Source organism: Chelon labrosus (genome assembly GCF_963514085.1).
Source record: "Chelon labrosus genome assembly, chromosome: 15".
Taxonomy (NCBI): Eukaryota; Metazoa; Chordata; class Actinopteri; order Mugiliformes; family Mugilidae; genus Chelon; species Chelon labrosus.
In genome coordinates this window covers 18697443-18713447 of record NC_140348.1, presented here as the reverse complement: position 1 = coordinate 18713447, position 16005 = coordinate 18697443, and the positions used below count along the sequence as shown (strand labels likewise).

Below are 16005 nucleotides of genomic sequence, written 5' to 3'. Positions count from 1 at the left end.
ATGTATGGCCTGCTTCAAGAGGAGCTACATAAAACAAACCAGAGAGCAGGAAACAAAACACTGAATTAATTAATTTTAATGCTGAGTGAAATGACGTTGTGCAGTATCATGTTTTGTTGAAGTCTTGAGTTTTTAACAGACCCAGGAAGGGACAGGGTGGTGCAATGACCTTTTTCTCCAGATGCAACAAACAGAATCAACAACTCTTAGCAACACAATTGCTTTCAGCTGCAGTTTTGGGCTGGTGCTGTATTCACTTAGTGAGTCTCTCAAAATGTGTTCCTAAAGACGTCTAGTGCATGCAGTTTTGGTGTCTGTCTTTTTATCAGTGCATTTGTGTGAAATGTGTAGTGAGACTAAATTGAAGGCTGAGTTCATACATGGGCGTGAGTGGTCATGGGCTAAAATGTCGCTGATGAGGGTCACTGCCTATCGCAAGATGGTTTCTGGTTCAAGACAAATCTGTCTTTCCACCCCTTTAGTCCAGACTTGAATTTATTTAAACAAGAAAGACTTCCATGATTTTTTTTATTGGTTAGAGATTCATGGTCTCTAGAGGAGTGTCAGCTGGTGTTAGCCTTTAGCTGAAAGCACCACATTATCAGTAGAAGATACACAGAGCTGCTGCTGCTGGCTTCATCACTGCCTCCAGCTGTCTAACAGTTAGACCATCACTGGTCATCATATAACTAGTCCATAGGCTTGGACATTGCTATTTCTTTGTTTCATTTGAACACGTTAATCTTATGAGATCAGGGCAGTTAAAGTAATGTATCATCCACTCCCTTTTTCGATTCGAGTGTCATGCCTTTCAACTTAAGCTCAAAGCCCAGAATGAGGTTAGTTCTGAGAGTTATCTCCATTATGGGAGGCTTGGCATCTCTTAAAAAATAGACGGGTTCTGCAATAAATTACAGCTGTTTGGGCCGTTTCCCATGACATGAGTGGACCGGCTGGCTAATTGGTCACTGACAACAAACTCAGTTCACTTAAACCAGTGCGCACTGGGACAAAAAATATATATAAATTCTGTACTGACTGTAATTAAGTAAACATAATAATTCAATCACACATTCTAGCACCAGAGCTTCGATTTCAATTAGATTTTTTTAACAACTACGACCCATTGCTTTTATTTGTGTGACATTAACATCAATATATTGTTTGTTTGAAACTATGTCATACTGTGTGACTCAATGACTCATTTACAACACAATTACTGTGATTTATTAAATCTATTTGCACTGAATTAGCATTGTTTTGACTGAATACAGATTGCGTTACTTTAAACCACAGCTAAGCCTCTTTTAATCTCAGCATTTAGGATTTAAATGCAAACAACACTTTTACTAGAATCATGAAATCGATGTATTTTTCCTTTATACTCATGGTCTTAAACAAAGGAAAATGCTGCATATTATCTCAGCAACCCTTCATAATGGGTTTCTGCAAAGAATGTTGGGACCATTTCAGAGCCGATTCACTGCGTCAGTGTGCAGCGCTGCACGGGCTTTGAGCACAAATGCGGCATGAGAATCCAAATGTGGGCCAAAACAAAACCGAGTGGACAAGTGAAGATTAATCTCTCTGTTGAATACTTTCCCACATTAACACTCCCCTCCACTTACTCCAAACTCTGGAATTTAACTGTTGTTATGCATGCCAAGGCATTGACGTGCACAAAAAAGATGAAAGCTCTACTGGCCGTTGCTCTCTGACTCCTGCTTTCCCGATTTAACTTCTGCAATCCATTGAATGTAAAGTTCGTTCAACTCAGCTGTGCATCCCTGAATTTGTAGCTAAAACATATGGATTCGTGTGCGTTTGTTTACATGTCATGGGTGATAAAAACCAAGCTTCTAGTCCGGCTAACGACCAGTAGGCTTACTGCGAGCAGTACAACCAGGGACCACAAATTATATTTGTAGTGTGCACTCCAGCTTGCAGGGATCCTGAGGGAAAAAGTAAAAGTGGATACTAAAACCTAGGGGGGGTAACAGTCTGGAATGAGGACAGTCCCTAGGTGCTGAAAGAGTGGCGTGGCACGGACATATTCATTGCAGGTCTGAATTTTCCAAGCACAACTGGGGCTCAGGGTCAAATGGGTTGCAACCCAGGCGACACCCTAATCTCTCAAGAGGTCCCACTACGAGCCCAGCCGCTGGGCGCTCAATATAATTATCAAATCTGATCTGGTGGGCCATTCAATCACTCAGCAAGCCACAGTGGGGGAAGGGTCCGTCCTTGTGCACAGCTGAGGACCCTGAAATACAACCAATAGAAGTGCCACCACACTGTATACATACAGTCGGCAGCTGTTCCCTGGACTCATATTCTTGATATATGATTCACAGTGGAGCACATCAACTGCTCGAGGAATGTCTAATCAAAGTATGATGGACGGTGTATGCAAAGATAAAAATATATGTGCTTATTAATATATTTTTGCCAGCAAAGCCATGTAGTGAGCACCCTGTCCTTCACCCACAATGTAAGCCCAGAGAGGCATGTGTATAGGCACAGTGCTTTTGAGCAAGACGTTATCAGCTGCAGAAATTCTGTTCTGCAATTTAGCCGGAGCAGCATTTATAGTCAGTCTCTTTTTGGCTCTGTTTTGGTCTCCACCAACTTCGGAGAAAAATGCTTTGCTCAGTTTCATTTAATGCAGGAAAAATCATGATATACTCACAGCAATGTCCTCTGGCAGGCCATTCGGCACCTCCACTGCCCTGTCGTTTACTTGCACGCTGCCCCTCGTCACAAACTGGATCACTGAGGAGCTATCCTGTAGGTGGAGACAAGGTCGTTGCCTTTACTTTTACAATCACATTAATCCGGGAATTAATTTACTGAGTTTGTGACACACTGTATATCTTACCCTCTTAAGGATTTCAGTGTTGAGTAAAAGTTTTATGTCTACGCTCAAAGCTTCTTCTTTTAACTGTGGTCCCAAACTGCAGGAGATGGTCATACATGCTCTTCCAGGCCGGTCACAGTCCTGTTAAAGGAGTGGGAAAGAGCGAGGAGAGATGTGTGATAAACAGATGTCGCGCTGACCAAAGAAATAATAATACCATGAACCCTCAAGAGGGCTGACTGTCAGTGACCTTTGAAATGTCAAAGTGGCTCCAAGGGAGCTGCATATTTACCAAAACTTTCCGGCCTGATTTGGTGAAGAAGGCAAATATGGACTGGAATATGCTCTCTTTGTCCTGGGGGATGGTGCACGGTGTCGGGTTCCTGTGAGGTGTGCAGTTCCCCCGACCATCGGCCACCTGAAACAAGACAGGAGTTTTTGAAAAACTGATTAGACTTAAGATTCAGGGAATGACCCTTTTGAGTGACAAGTGGGCGTCTTCACAGGTCACAAGCTGTCTAGCCTAGGCGTTACCCGACTGCTTCAGTCCTGCTCTTGTTCCACTGCGTTGTTAATTTTTGAATTAGCCAGGAACTAGGAGCCAAGTTGGCGAGCGCTGGAGCTACCACACTGAGCTTCAAAGCCTCTCTTCACAAATCCAGCGGGTGATCTCATGGAGGGTTTTCCTATTTCATATATAGTTTATGGTAAAATCATGTAAGTTTGTCCAAACATGTGGCATGGTTGTACAGGAAATCAGGTGTTTTGTCATGTTTACACTTCAAAGATAGCCGTCGACTTAGGTCTGACACCGAAAATGTCAACACAAGCTTTTTTGTCGCACAAACTGTCCCAAACCCACTATTTTTAAGAGTCTCCAGAGCTCACAGGAAGTTCCCCCCCAAGCAACACGCTGGTACCCCGCCCAGACAGATTTCCCATATGGAGTGATTTAGAGGTGTCTGCTTTACTGCCCAACCCCTGGGGAGCACTTCCCCTTTCCCCTCTCCTCAGTCCGACTTGCAGCTCCGAAGGTGGAAATCTCCTCTGGCCTTCCTCATTGTCCGTTTTGCTGCCACCCAGCATGTCTGCGCTTTTATTGCCGCGCTTTCTCATGTCCTGTGTTTCTGCTGCCGTTCCTGTTGTGAAGATTAATGAGCTGCACTATGTTTAACCTGGTGAAATCCCCCGCGAGATCAGAATTTACACAGAAAATATTGAAGACTGAGGGATTTTGTGCGGAAAAACTAGAACATATGGAGCGACGAGCTTGTATTTTATCTGTGAACAAATGGAGCTCTGTGTGAAATGTAAGGATATCTGGCTATAAAATATAAGTGTGCAACTGTCCAGTGTGCCACAAGTTTGACGCAGTGTTAACAGCGTTTATGATATGTGGTTCCAGGCTGGGGATGGTACAGGGCAGTAGCCAGCTCCGCAGGTGTCCCATTCCCATTTCGTGCAAGCTGTCTGATCCCCTGAAAGTGATTCCAGATGGACTCTAGGAGGGCGGGATACAGTCAACCCTGTCTGCCCACTCACAGTAAATACAATTAACAGCCTGAGCTCCCCCGTGATCTACCTATATGAAAGGAGCAACGCAAGGGTTAAGAAAACATTTAAACCCAGCGGGAGTATTGTGTTTCTTTATCTAAATGCAAAATGTTGTGAAACTACACGGATGTCTAGCTTCAGTAGCAACGTCTGCATTTTTGCTTAGATTTTCACTGGACCATTCGCGCCCCACGCCAGGAAAAATGTCCCAGCCCACCGGTTTAGCAGCTCCCTGTACATAAACGTGTCCTCTGAGGTCGATACAAGCAGCTGCGCCATAAAGAGAAGTAAGACCGACAAAAGTGGGCTGGATGAATGAGCTAAAATATGTGGCTGCCTGTGGTTGAGTAAACTAATAAATAATAATTTGGCCTGGATAAATAATGTAGATAGACTGCTGCTGGAATCCACCTGCGTTTCAATTATGTGGAACATGTCAGCTCCACTGCCAGCCAGCCGGTTGGGTATCCTGATGTCCACAGTAGAGCCAGGCAGCCTGCTGGGGCCCTTGTTTATGGCCTGGAACCACATCACACAGAGACAGGGAAAGATGGATACAAAGAAGAGGAAAGTTAATATATAGGGAAACATCTAAAAACGAAAATTATATAAGTTCTGCGATTGCAGTACCTGGAAAGTGAGATTGAGAGGCTGGAAATGGCACTCCATGTCTTCCAACTGGACAAACCGCGAGGCATCGATGGTGTTTCCATACACAAAGGAGGTCGGTGTTACCACACTGCAAACAGTTTTAATGATGCATTAATAGCCAAATACGTATTTATTTAAATAGCCACAGAAATGACAATAAAAAGAACTTCATAAAAGTCTCTGGCTTTAGTCACGTCCAGCCGCACAGAAGTGTTTTCTTTAGCAGCTGAGATATGTGTCCACTGTTGCTATGAACCCTCCCTCCACATTAAAGACAGAAGGCTTTATCAAATGTCAAGAGTGCTGGCAGATCCGGGCTGTTTTACATCTCTCTCTCCCCCTCCTCTGTGAAGCACGGCTATGATAAAGCAATCAGAGATAAGGCTTTTCAAGTTGATATCCTCCATACTGAGAAAAGCACACCCCTCTCATCCTGAGAGCCAACAGATGGGCAACCAGTTCAAGTCATTTAAGCTTGGACGACGTATGGGTCTTTGTCTCGCTCTTACCCAGTGATAGTGGTGTCGGTCTCATGAATCAGAGGGATGGAAAGATCTAAGCTGTTGTCGGAGAGACTGTGCTCGGGGTTGGCGCTAAAACAAACAAGGGACAATAAAGCAGAACATTTAGTATATACGGCATAAAGTTGGGCAAACTTAAATGGCTAAATCAGTTGTAGGGCTCTTACCTTTTTGCGTGAACTAAGAACTGCAGTGTGTCGTTTTCCCCAGAGACCTGACTTGTGTCAAAAATCACGGCGAAATGATACTGGAGACAAAAAAAGAAAAAAAACGTATTAGTAAAAAGTCAGTTTGACGTTCGCATTTTGTGCACAGTAGTCTTTTCTAAAGAAGCCACCAGCAGGAGGTTTCTGCACAATACGTCACTGTGATTTACTAAGGTTATACCAAACACCTTCAAATATGACAGGTACTGTATGCTGCATGCAGGTTTGACGCTGTGCAGTTAGGTCCATCTTAGTTCGAGCTACCTTAGTCTGTGCTCTCATGAAGGGAAATCCCACTCTGCATTTGAGGAAGTCCAACTCCACAAGTTCACAGGAAATACCCTTCTCTTCCTGCAAAACGAAAGATAGACAGAGAGTAAGAGGAGGTGAAAAAGACAGACTGACTGGAGACAGAGTGGGTGACACGCATGGAGACAGAGGACACAGAGAGGAAGGAGCAGTATACCAGACACAGCTTGTGAAGAATAACAATCAGTTCAGATAAGTAAGGGAGAAAAACAAAAAAAGACCAACGGTGGTGTAGGATGGTAAAACGAATATCAGCAGGAGCAGTTTACTTTCTGGTGGGTATACGTGCTAACATTTACAGTATGACCAATGATGATGGTTAAAAACATTTCTTAATGTAAACAAATAGGTTTTATTGTCTTATTGAAGTTCTAAATTAGTCTATATAAAGAATGTACAAAGCGGTGATGGCACACACATCTTAGCAGGCGGGTAATTGGACAGCCTCCAGGCTGTGTGTTTGGAAGCTTGTCTAAACAATATGGAGCTTCACCGGCTGCGCTGTATAAACACTCAGGCCTTGACCCTACGAGGAGTAAGAATTCTTTTAGCGAGAGTTCACTCAGAGGCTGTCAGCTGAGCTCATACGCTGGGACCATGAAAGAGGGCAGAGATTCATCACAACTTCATCACACAAAAAGGAGACAGACTAATGCTCCCAAAATATTCAAAAGGGGATTTGGAAGTCATACAAAACATCTGCATGCGGGAGCTGCTGTCTCGTCTGAGTCTGTGTTTACAACAAGTTTCCAAATTTGATACGGGAAAGAGGTGTGATGGTTGTCTCTGCTGACATATTTAAAGGTGGACATCCATCCACAGCATCGTCCACGCTTCCATTATTCCTTGTTCAGCAGATTCCCCGTGTCAGTACAGGGTGTGGCCTTGCCCTCCATCTTCATTAAGTCAGCTTAAATAAGCAGCGCTGCCCTTTACACTATGGTGAGCCCTGCGGAGGGGGGCAAGGACCCCAGGATAACTGGCAATGATGGAATTTCCTGCATTTCCTGTATTCCTCTGTGCTGCTTCGCAAACACAGCCTGTCCCATGGGGTAGGGCAGGATTGGGGAAGTCAGCCTGTTTACCCATCACCCACCTGGCAGCCCTTGAGAGAGAGCAGAGCTCTCAGACATATGGTGTTCGTGTCTCCATAGGGAGAAAAACGACAACGTCTGTTTGTTCAGCACTTCTTCACTTGCTTTCTCTTGCTTACTTTCTTTTGTCTGTCTCCGTCGGGAGCTAATTCATGCTGGGATTTCATGCTGGGATTTTCACAAATGGCAGGGCCATTAAATATCACCAGGAGTGTTTACACTGCCTCAATGTCAGCAGAAGCCTCCGAGGTAGAGCGTGGATGACAATACACAGAAGACCCCGTTTTCTGCACGTCTCTTGATTTCTGCATTCACTTTCCAAGCGTCTGTCATCGCCTACTTTATACTCCGTACACAGGTATGAAGATGAAGACCGGCCTCTGGTTTTCACAGCGTGCGCAAAGTGCAACTTCACAGCCAAGAATGTCAGTGGTTCATATTTTCTCAGGTTTGAAGGTCCACTGAAATTCACACATTTCTCAGTTACATTCCCAACCTCTGGGTGTCTCGCCACAATGTTAATTTGTTCCAACTGTTAAACCACCAGAAATGAGAGGTAGCGGTGATGCTACACAGAACGAAAGGTTGTGCATTCAAAACTGAACTTGAATAAAAGTCCATTATTGTACTGCAACAAGGTAAAAGTACTCATTATACAAAGGGGCACTTTTCAGTGTGTGGTAACAAGGATCATTACTGTTTAGGTGAATTAATGATTTTGAGGACATTTTAATTAATACTCATTATATTTTCATTAAAATCAGCAATTGTAGTTGTTTGAATTGAAATGCACATGTGTAGAGTTCAAATATAACACTGGATCTCAGTTGCATGACATTAATCATGCAGCTGATTATTTAAAAATACATATATCTGTTACACTGTGACATACTGTATATATGTTTTGGACAAACACCCAGAAATATCACCCAGTCCAGCTGCTGTGTTGCTCATGTTTCTGCAGCGTTAGAATATTACAGCTGGTCGAAGCGATTCTTTATATACTGCTGCATACTTAATCTGCAATGTAAGTAGAAACTATAGAGTAGACTATATGTCAGTCAGCTGTATGATGCACTGTGTAATGCACTGACATAAAACATCTGCAACTGGCCTGGCTATTAAAAAGAAAAAAGGCAGACGACTCGAACGTTTCACTGATAAACAAAAGAAAACACAGAAGCTGGTGGAGCAGCGTCTGAGTCCCACGGGAGCAAAGGCAGCGCTCCTGAAACAATTCACCTCCAGAGCTCTCTTGACAGCTTGCATTGCAAGAACAACAGAGCGATAACACACTCCGCTTTTAAATATGAGGGGAGTACAATTTCACGCTTCGCTCATCGGGGAGAAAAGCCAAAGGAGACCTTAACTTTGGGGTCACATCAGACTTCTTCTCTAGTGGCAATTAGAAATTTCGAGCGTGCGGCAGTAAATCTGCTCGGTGGCCTCTCTGTCATTCATTCATACCGTTCACTTCCTGCTCCCTTTGTGCAGAAGGCCACCCTGACTTATCAGGTTCCTTAACAAAATGAGCCTCTGGGGCTGCTGGAAACCCGACGCTTAATGTCAGCCTGGCTCATTAGATTAGCGGTGAAACAGAAACTGGCTCATTGTTTTTCTAATATTTGCCTGCAGTATGTATTTTATTTAAATTCAATTTCGCCTTTGCTGGTGGTTTAAAATTATGCCATAGGTCGTGTGCTTTACAGAGATGCTCGTATCCATCACAGGGGTGAACAAAATCAGCTGGAGGGCAAACAGGATGGCCTGTCAAGAGCCTCCGCGATGAAGCGCACCGCCTGACGTGGCAGGTCTCTTTGCGACAAGTGAGCGAACAGACTTGAGCGGGAGGCAGAGGTGGCCGCTGTGAAATCAGTCCGAGGAAATCTCTCAGGTTTTATGTGGGATGGCAGTGGGTTGATATTTCTTTAGCAGAGACAGAATGCTGAAATCGTTAGAGGTCAAACTACGTGGTGAGAAGGTCTGACGGCAATCTCCGTGAAGGCCCAGTAGTAATCCTCACTTTACCTGCTCGAATGTGGAGCTATTTCACACGAATCATGCGATTTGTACAGAGCATAAGTCAAACCTGTGGGAATGTGTGGGTTCTCAGGCACACAGCTCATTTGTTGCTGACATGGTTTGTCTGTCTGAAATGAGTCAGAGAAGCGTATGACAGGTCAGCCGGAGGAGGTGCCCTCTGAGATGGGACAGCTGTTGTTGCGCCTCCTGGGGCTCTCCTGCTTCAGCGCTACCTTCACGGCTCAAAAGAAAAGCTAGAAGTTCCAAGTTTTTTTTACTGCGCTTTAATGTTTAGACTGCACTCCTGCCTCATATAGACTCCTTAAATAAACTATCTTTGAGAGAAATGTACATCTCAGCGGAAAACTAATCTGATATGTTTAAACTAGGGGCTTGTGAATAGCTTCACCTTCGCTTCAATGCTACTACGGCGGAACAGCAAACTGGCAGGCTTTAGAAATAAACTCGCGCTACCAGAGTAAATAAACAGCAGATACTCCGAGAGCCACAACAGACCTTCTGCCAGAAGTTGATGTAGAAAACCTCTCTGGAGAAGTTCAAGTAGACGTTGGTGTCGTAGGCGTCGTCTCCGGCGTTGGAGATGGTCAGGTTCAAAGAGACGTTCTTCACTCCTCCGAGGGCCAGATGCGGTTTGGTGTACAGCCTGGCGGGAACATAAGTGAACAGCGTGCTTCAGGAAGGACTCTTGATTGAAAGAGCTTTCTTACATTAACAAGGAACAAGGCTTTGTTTTGAAATGTTATTATAAAGAAGAGTGTCCCTGAAGGAGGTAATTCAAGTGTTGTAAATAAAACAAATAGCTCGGTACCATGACACAAGCAAATTATTAAATTACCAAGACTTATTATAAGTAGAAATGTTTAATTTTTAAGGTAAATGTATATAAAAAAAAGAGTGCCCCAAAGGAGGATAATCAATTGTTTCAGGACTGAAACAAAGAACCCGTTACCATGATACAAACTCTTACTAAACGTTCATAGAGCGAAAGATACACAATAAAAAAGAAAGGGAACTCCCTAACTACGGAAAAACATATGGATGTCCTCCAGGCATGCGTCATGGTTCCACTACCCACACCCTCATGGCCTTTGACGTCAGCCTGCTTCCTCAGAACTGGAAGAAAAGGCCAAGGCTAAGAATGAATCTGAACTGCAGAAGTCGAAGGAAGGTTTTGTACCCAGAGAGCAGCAGCTTCCCATGAAGCCTCAGGTCTGCAGCGCAGTCGTCCGACAGGCAGTTCTTCTCAAACCAAGTCTGAGGAGGAAATAGTAAAGTAAACAGTTAATATGACCTCATGCTTGTCCACGCACAGAGCACACTGACTCCGTATTCAGACTAGGGGGCAGTGTTGTGTTGTTGTTGGCGTTCGCCAGTAGATTTTGTTTTATCCAGGAAAAGCCAAAACCTTGTCTGATCTCTGCTCAAATTAGCGAGAGGAGGGTCTTTGGTGAATCATAAAAGGAAACATTAATCAAGCGGTGAAGCTCAGTGCAGCACTGATGAATTTCAGATAAATGGATTCACTCGACGCTGACAGACGCAAATCCCTCCGTTTTTCATAAGCGCTGGGGAAACACATGTGGGGCAGGTTATGGGGTGGTCGCAAAGAAAATAAATCAATCCGTCTTTTTGGATTCCACTCAAGAAAAGCTAACACAGACAATAATAAGACGGTAACCAACACCGAATCATTATTACCCCTATTTGAGCTATTTCCTTCATTCCTTAAGTGGTCAGTGACTTTTGTTTTATATCAGGTGTGGGAGGAATTTTCACTTTTAGTCCTGTCAGTGGAGGAAATCACCTATAACAGAATTTGACATGGCATAAAATAATGTCATCTTACTAGAAACACACGAAAAATTTAAACTTAAACCTAAAACTAGAAGAGAAAAAACTAAATCTAAATAAAAACGAAGAAGTGCATTCACTTGTGGTCAGTTTGGTCATTCTCATTCATATCAGAAGCACGAGGAGGCATTGGTGCAGACCTGCATCTTTAACTGTGTGCCTTCACATTGTGTTTGTATTGTGATATGTGTCCTGAACTTCTTAAACCCATCCCAAATATAACCACAGCCCTGATCCAATTTTTATAAAACAATAAAGGGTTTTAATATTTCAATATTAAAAAATAAAACAAGCAAACTTAGAGGTAAGCTCTTTAATCAGCCTCAGGATCCAGCTGCAGGAAAATAAATATATAAATAATATTTTGGAGATGACTTAAACAGAGAAATTGAGTTAGCTTCTCCATAAAATCCCTGTATCAAACTTTTTTTGTTGCCAGTAGTGAAAACGTCAAAGTCTGAAACTTTCAACACTTACACTTGAGGGGATTTAACTCCTTTTTATTTATTTATTTTTTTACCTCATTCCTCACTGCAATCTTGTTTCCTTTCCTCCACCGCAGCACCGGCGCGAGCGCTGGCAGGTCTCGCTCCTGGTGTCCTGACAGCACGTGCTTCCCCAGGCTGTAAGCCGCCTCGAACGTGATGGCCGCGAACACGTCCTTCACATCTTTCTGTAGAGACAACAAACAAGAAGGCCGCTGCTGAAAGAATCCGTCCAACTCGCAGCCACACAGAGCCATTAAAACTGAATGTAACCTCAGAGAAATAACTGTCATGTAACTGTCTGTGTGATTAGAGCAATTATACATCTTTCTCCAATTAACGCCTGGCGCACAGGCTGATTGCGCTGCAGATTATCAGAAGATCACACAGTCTGGATGTGGTGCTATCACAACGATCGCTGGGCTCGGAAGACGAGGGGGTTGAAGGCAGATTTAAACGCGGTGATAAAATCACGTGAACTGATTTAGCTGGATGACACATCTCTCTTATCGATGGCCTGTTCTTTGCCGCCAGCGCCTTGTATAGAAGTAATAGAAGCGTGGCCACCACCGCTTCTTCTCAGCAAAGTGGGTCCTTTTTTAAACCTGCTGGCACTGCGTCCGAAAGATATCTTGCATTTCTGGCGGCTCCATCTAAGACCACAAAAGAAGTATTTGATTTGGCATAGGGCTTGGAAACAATGCAGACAGAATGAAAACAGAGAGCTTTAATGTGCTCGGATCCAGCAACTTCATGACAGCGCATGAAAGACGTACATGGGAAAGCAGATACTGATGATGTTTTTTTTTTTTTTTCTCCTTCTGTCTGTTACAGCTACACTCAGCTTTTTGACTGCAACTTGGTGGGTCTGGCTCGGGACTCACTATCAAAAAAGCTGTTGCAAAATCCCCGACAGCAACCTGTGTACCAGTGCCCAACTGTCAACTAACACGGAGCCATGCCCACAATGTCAACACAAGGGTCTTTCCGGGGGTCATTTAAGGCACTCGTTCTTGTGCACTTTCTCTCTTTTGTCCTTTATCAGAGCGTCCAACCACCCATCCTCTTTCCTCAGTCTGGCGCAGGGCCAGCCTGGGCTTAGAGCACATTTCACATCGCCAGAGCTGAACCCACCCAACTCATCAACAGTGAGAGAGTTATAGCAGGAAGGAGCAAACGTTAGTGCAGGACATGGATAGACAAAAACACAAGATTTGGGGCTCCTGTGGGAAACGGTGCCTTGCACAGATAATGACACGGCCTTGCTGATAACATACGATGGTTTTTAGTGAATTTCTGCTTTTATTTAGTTTGTTCTTCACCTGACCACGCACCACGGGCCAGGTTGATTTTGAATAACTTCATCCATGAATATTTGCATCTGGAAATCGCTTGTTTTATTCACATTTGAGTGGCGCGACCTGTGAATTTTGTGGACGTTTACAGTTATGATTTGAGGTAAATTTCCCTTCATGGGGCTGGGTGAGGGGCGGGGTACACCCTGGACAGGTCGCCAGTCTATCGCAGGGGTAACACAGAGAGGCAGACAACCATTCACACTCACACCTACAGCCAATTTAGAATCACCAGCTAACAAGCATGTCTTTGGACGGCGGGAGGAAGCCACAGTACCCGGAGAGAACCCACGCAGACACAGGGAGAACATGCAAACTCCACACAGAAAGGCCTAAGTCGACAATTAAACATTTGCAGAATAATTTCTGTCTACTGATTTATCAACTTTTCAGCTTTAAATGACAATATCTGACGCAGCCAGATGGGGTTCACCTCGCAAAATCGCAATTCACGCCTCACTGGACTTACAGAGGTGGCGTTGTTCTAGTAGCATGTCGGCTCCGCTGGGAGGTAACATGACACAATTAGTCGGTGCAGGATGAGTGCCGCCATGCTGTGTGAAGCACTGGCAAAGCCGTCAGCCTCAGTAGCAATTAAAGCAGAAAGCTTGAAGTGACCCCCGTCCGCTGGCCTCTGGGTGAACTGACCCCCTGGGAGACGACTGCGTGGGTCTCCAGTCCCAAATTCCCAGCGCTTATCTCACATTTTCAAAGCCACTGGGGAGCTAGAGAACATAATGGCATGAAATAAACTTGTTTTTTTGCACTTTTACGTGCTCTAAAGTAACTTTTATGCAGAAACAAACACGCATAATGTTTCCATTCTGCTTTGTGCCGTGGAGGGATTTCCACTTCTTCTTTTTTTAACAGAGCATCTATTATTGCGCAGATATAGGATCGCTTTCTCCTTGGAACACAGGAACCAAAGACTGCTAATTAACTGGAGAGCTCCCAAGACCCTCAGCGTGCTCACATTAGAAGCGTGTTCCGTAACACTTGGCCTAAGCTTTTAATATCCTTTTTATCACTGCTGCCAATTGCCCCACCCGAGTCCGCACCCCTGGTCGGGTCATTTACTCCCACCTGATCCTGGCTTTAATTCCTGTATTTATGGAACAGAGGGAGTTGCTGAGCTCCGGCTGAGAAAGACACCGGCTAGTGTTAACTGCCTGCTACCTATAATTTTATGGAACAACTGTTCCTCACATGCTGGCGAAGTTCAGAAGAGGAAGACTGTGACTCCGGCCATTCTCCGCTCAACAGACTGGCACTGTGTTAATCCTCATTCAAACGCAGAAGCCGCAGGGTGCGTCCCTGGTCCCTGGAGCAGATAAAGCCATGGAATGGATGGAATTTTTGAAAGTTTTTACCTCACTATACACGTTAATACAGGTCTACATTGTCCTACGTTTGGTGGGTTTGCACTGAACAGTTGCTTTTGATTGCTAACATTAGAAAAAATGGAGTCAGTGTGCCTTGCTGACTTTTTGACTCTTGTACATTTTTGCATGTCACTGACAGATATTTCAATGGCTTTATCTAACACAAAACTATTTTAAAACAAGACGAAAACGTCATTGTTTCCTACTTTGTGTCAAGTCTCTATGGTTTATGGCAGGGTTTTGTTTGCATTGTTCAAGACCTTTAAATAAGTTAAGAGATTCAGACTAGCATTCTTCTCATCCATAGCTGTTTCCACCACTTGGAAAGAGGAACGACCACTTTGAACTTAAGAAAAATTACCAACAGACAAATGGGCACACAAATTGCATCAAGCTCTGACGAGATGGATGCAGCTCTACAGGTTGTTTTCAGTCGATAATAATGACTGCTGTACCTTCAATACGGACAAATGATAAAAAGATGATGAATGCCTTTTCTGTTTTAGTGTTTTATTGTTTTTAATTGTTTGTCTTATGTTCTTATTCTTACCTATGTACAGCTCTTTGTTTCGGCTGTGGTTGTTTTTAAATTGCTCTATAAATAAAGTTGCGCTGAGAATGTTGTCCAGTTCTTTTTATGTGGTTGAAAAATATCTTTTTGCAGTTTACATCCTCAAACAAGGTGAACGACTTTTTTCAGACTTCCTCCTTGGAGACAGGCCGTAAAAAGCGTAAAAATCCTTCACGGCCACTTATAAATAGTCGAAACCTCTCATCATCCCATGGACAGCATTAATTATTAAGGTTTCCAGTCAGTGCCGCAGGGTTGCCAGAAAACTCAGAGGGGAGCTGGTGGCCAGCGGGACCTGTCGTAACTGTAAATTCTCAGCTATAGGATGAAAAATCTCAATGTTGCAACAGTTCTGTTTTTCTTTTCTTTTTTAAATCGTCCTCCCTAAATATTCATATGTTTAATTCGCTGCATACAGGTGGGCTTGCCATGCTGCATGTTTTGAAAGAAAACATCTCGGGGTTAACCCAGAACATTACTTCGCCCTGGAGCAAGGTGTCTGCCAATCTCTGTACTTTATGCTCACACTCTGGACCCATTAATTATGTACACTGGGTTTAACTCACACCTTACCAACCATTATTTCTCCTCGACTTCCCCTTCTGCTGCCTGGATTAAATCCAACACATCCATAAAGCACACTTACCATTAAGCACACATGTTTTTAGGAGCATAATGGTGCATGTTTAACCATATTTCAACTCTAGCAGAGCTGCATTACAGTGACACTGTACTCTGCTGTTGTAAGCTCTGATTCTCACATGTTAATCTGATCATCAAGATGGCAACACACCAAGCTGCCCTCTTCGTGCTCACAGAGCCGCTCCACCACTGTGGGAGCGGTAAGGTTGACGTCAGGCTGAAAGAAAGGCTCTGATCTTCAGTTTAAACACCTCATGCTTGGCTGAAGCGCACAAGAGCTCCTCTCTCAGCCAAACCAACTCCTCAGAAAGCATATAGCCTGGTGATGGGAAGTCTTTATTAACTTGCGCAGAAAGAAAAAAAAAACGCGCACACAGCACTCCTTTTTAGGACAATTGATGTTGGAGCGGCTTGTAGGTTGAGGCCGTTTCATGCCACGGAGTTTTAGTTTAAATGGAAAAAGCTTCTCAGTTAAGTGATGAAT

At 43.9% G+C, this 16005-nt stretch overlaps 1 protein-coding gene across 1 annotated transcript in view; it reads right to left on the bottom strand.

Moving 5' to 3' along the window:
• itga9 (integrin, alpha 9) overlaps nucleotides 1-16005 on the bottom strand; it is a 47335-nt gene that overhangs the window by 5141 nt on the left and 26189 nt on the right. The window contains exons 16-26 of the mRNA XM_084562329.1: nucleotides 11607-11759; nucleotides 10413-10489; nucleotides 9731-9878; nucleotides 6054-6140; nucleotides 5751-5830; nucleotides 5572-5655; nucleotides 5042-5150; nucleotides 4823-4930; nucleotides 3150-3275; nucleotides 2879-2998; nucleotides 2690-2785 (exon numbers count right to left, since the gene is read on the bottom strand). Of these exons, the coding sequence (XP_084418455.1) occupies nucleotides 2690-2785; nucleotides 2879-2998; nucleotides 3150-3275; nucleotides 4823-4930; nucleotides 5042-5150; nucleotides 5572-5655; nucleotides 5751-5830; nucleotides 6054-6140; nucleotides 9731-9878; nucleotides 10413-10489; nucleotides 11607-11759 (1188 nt within the window). The remainder of the gene's footprint in view (nucleotides 1-2689; nucleotides 2786-2878; nucleotides 2999-3149; nucleotides 3276-4822; nucleotides 4931-5041; nucleotides 5151-5571; nucleotides 5656-5750; nucleotides 5831-6053; nucleotides 6141-9730; nucleotides 9879-10412; nucleotides 10490-11606; nucleotides 11760-16005) is intronic.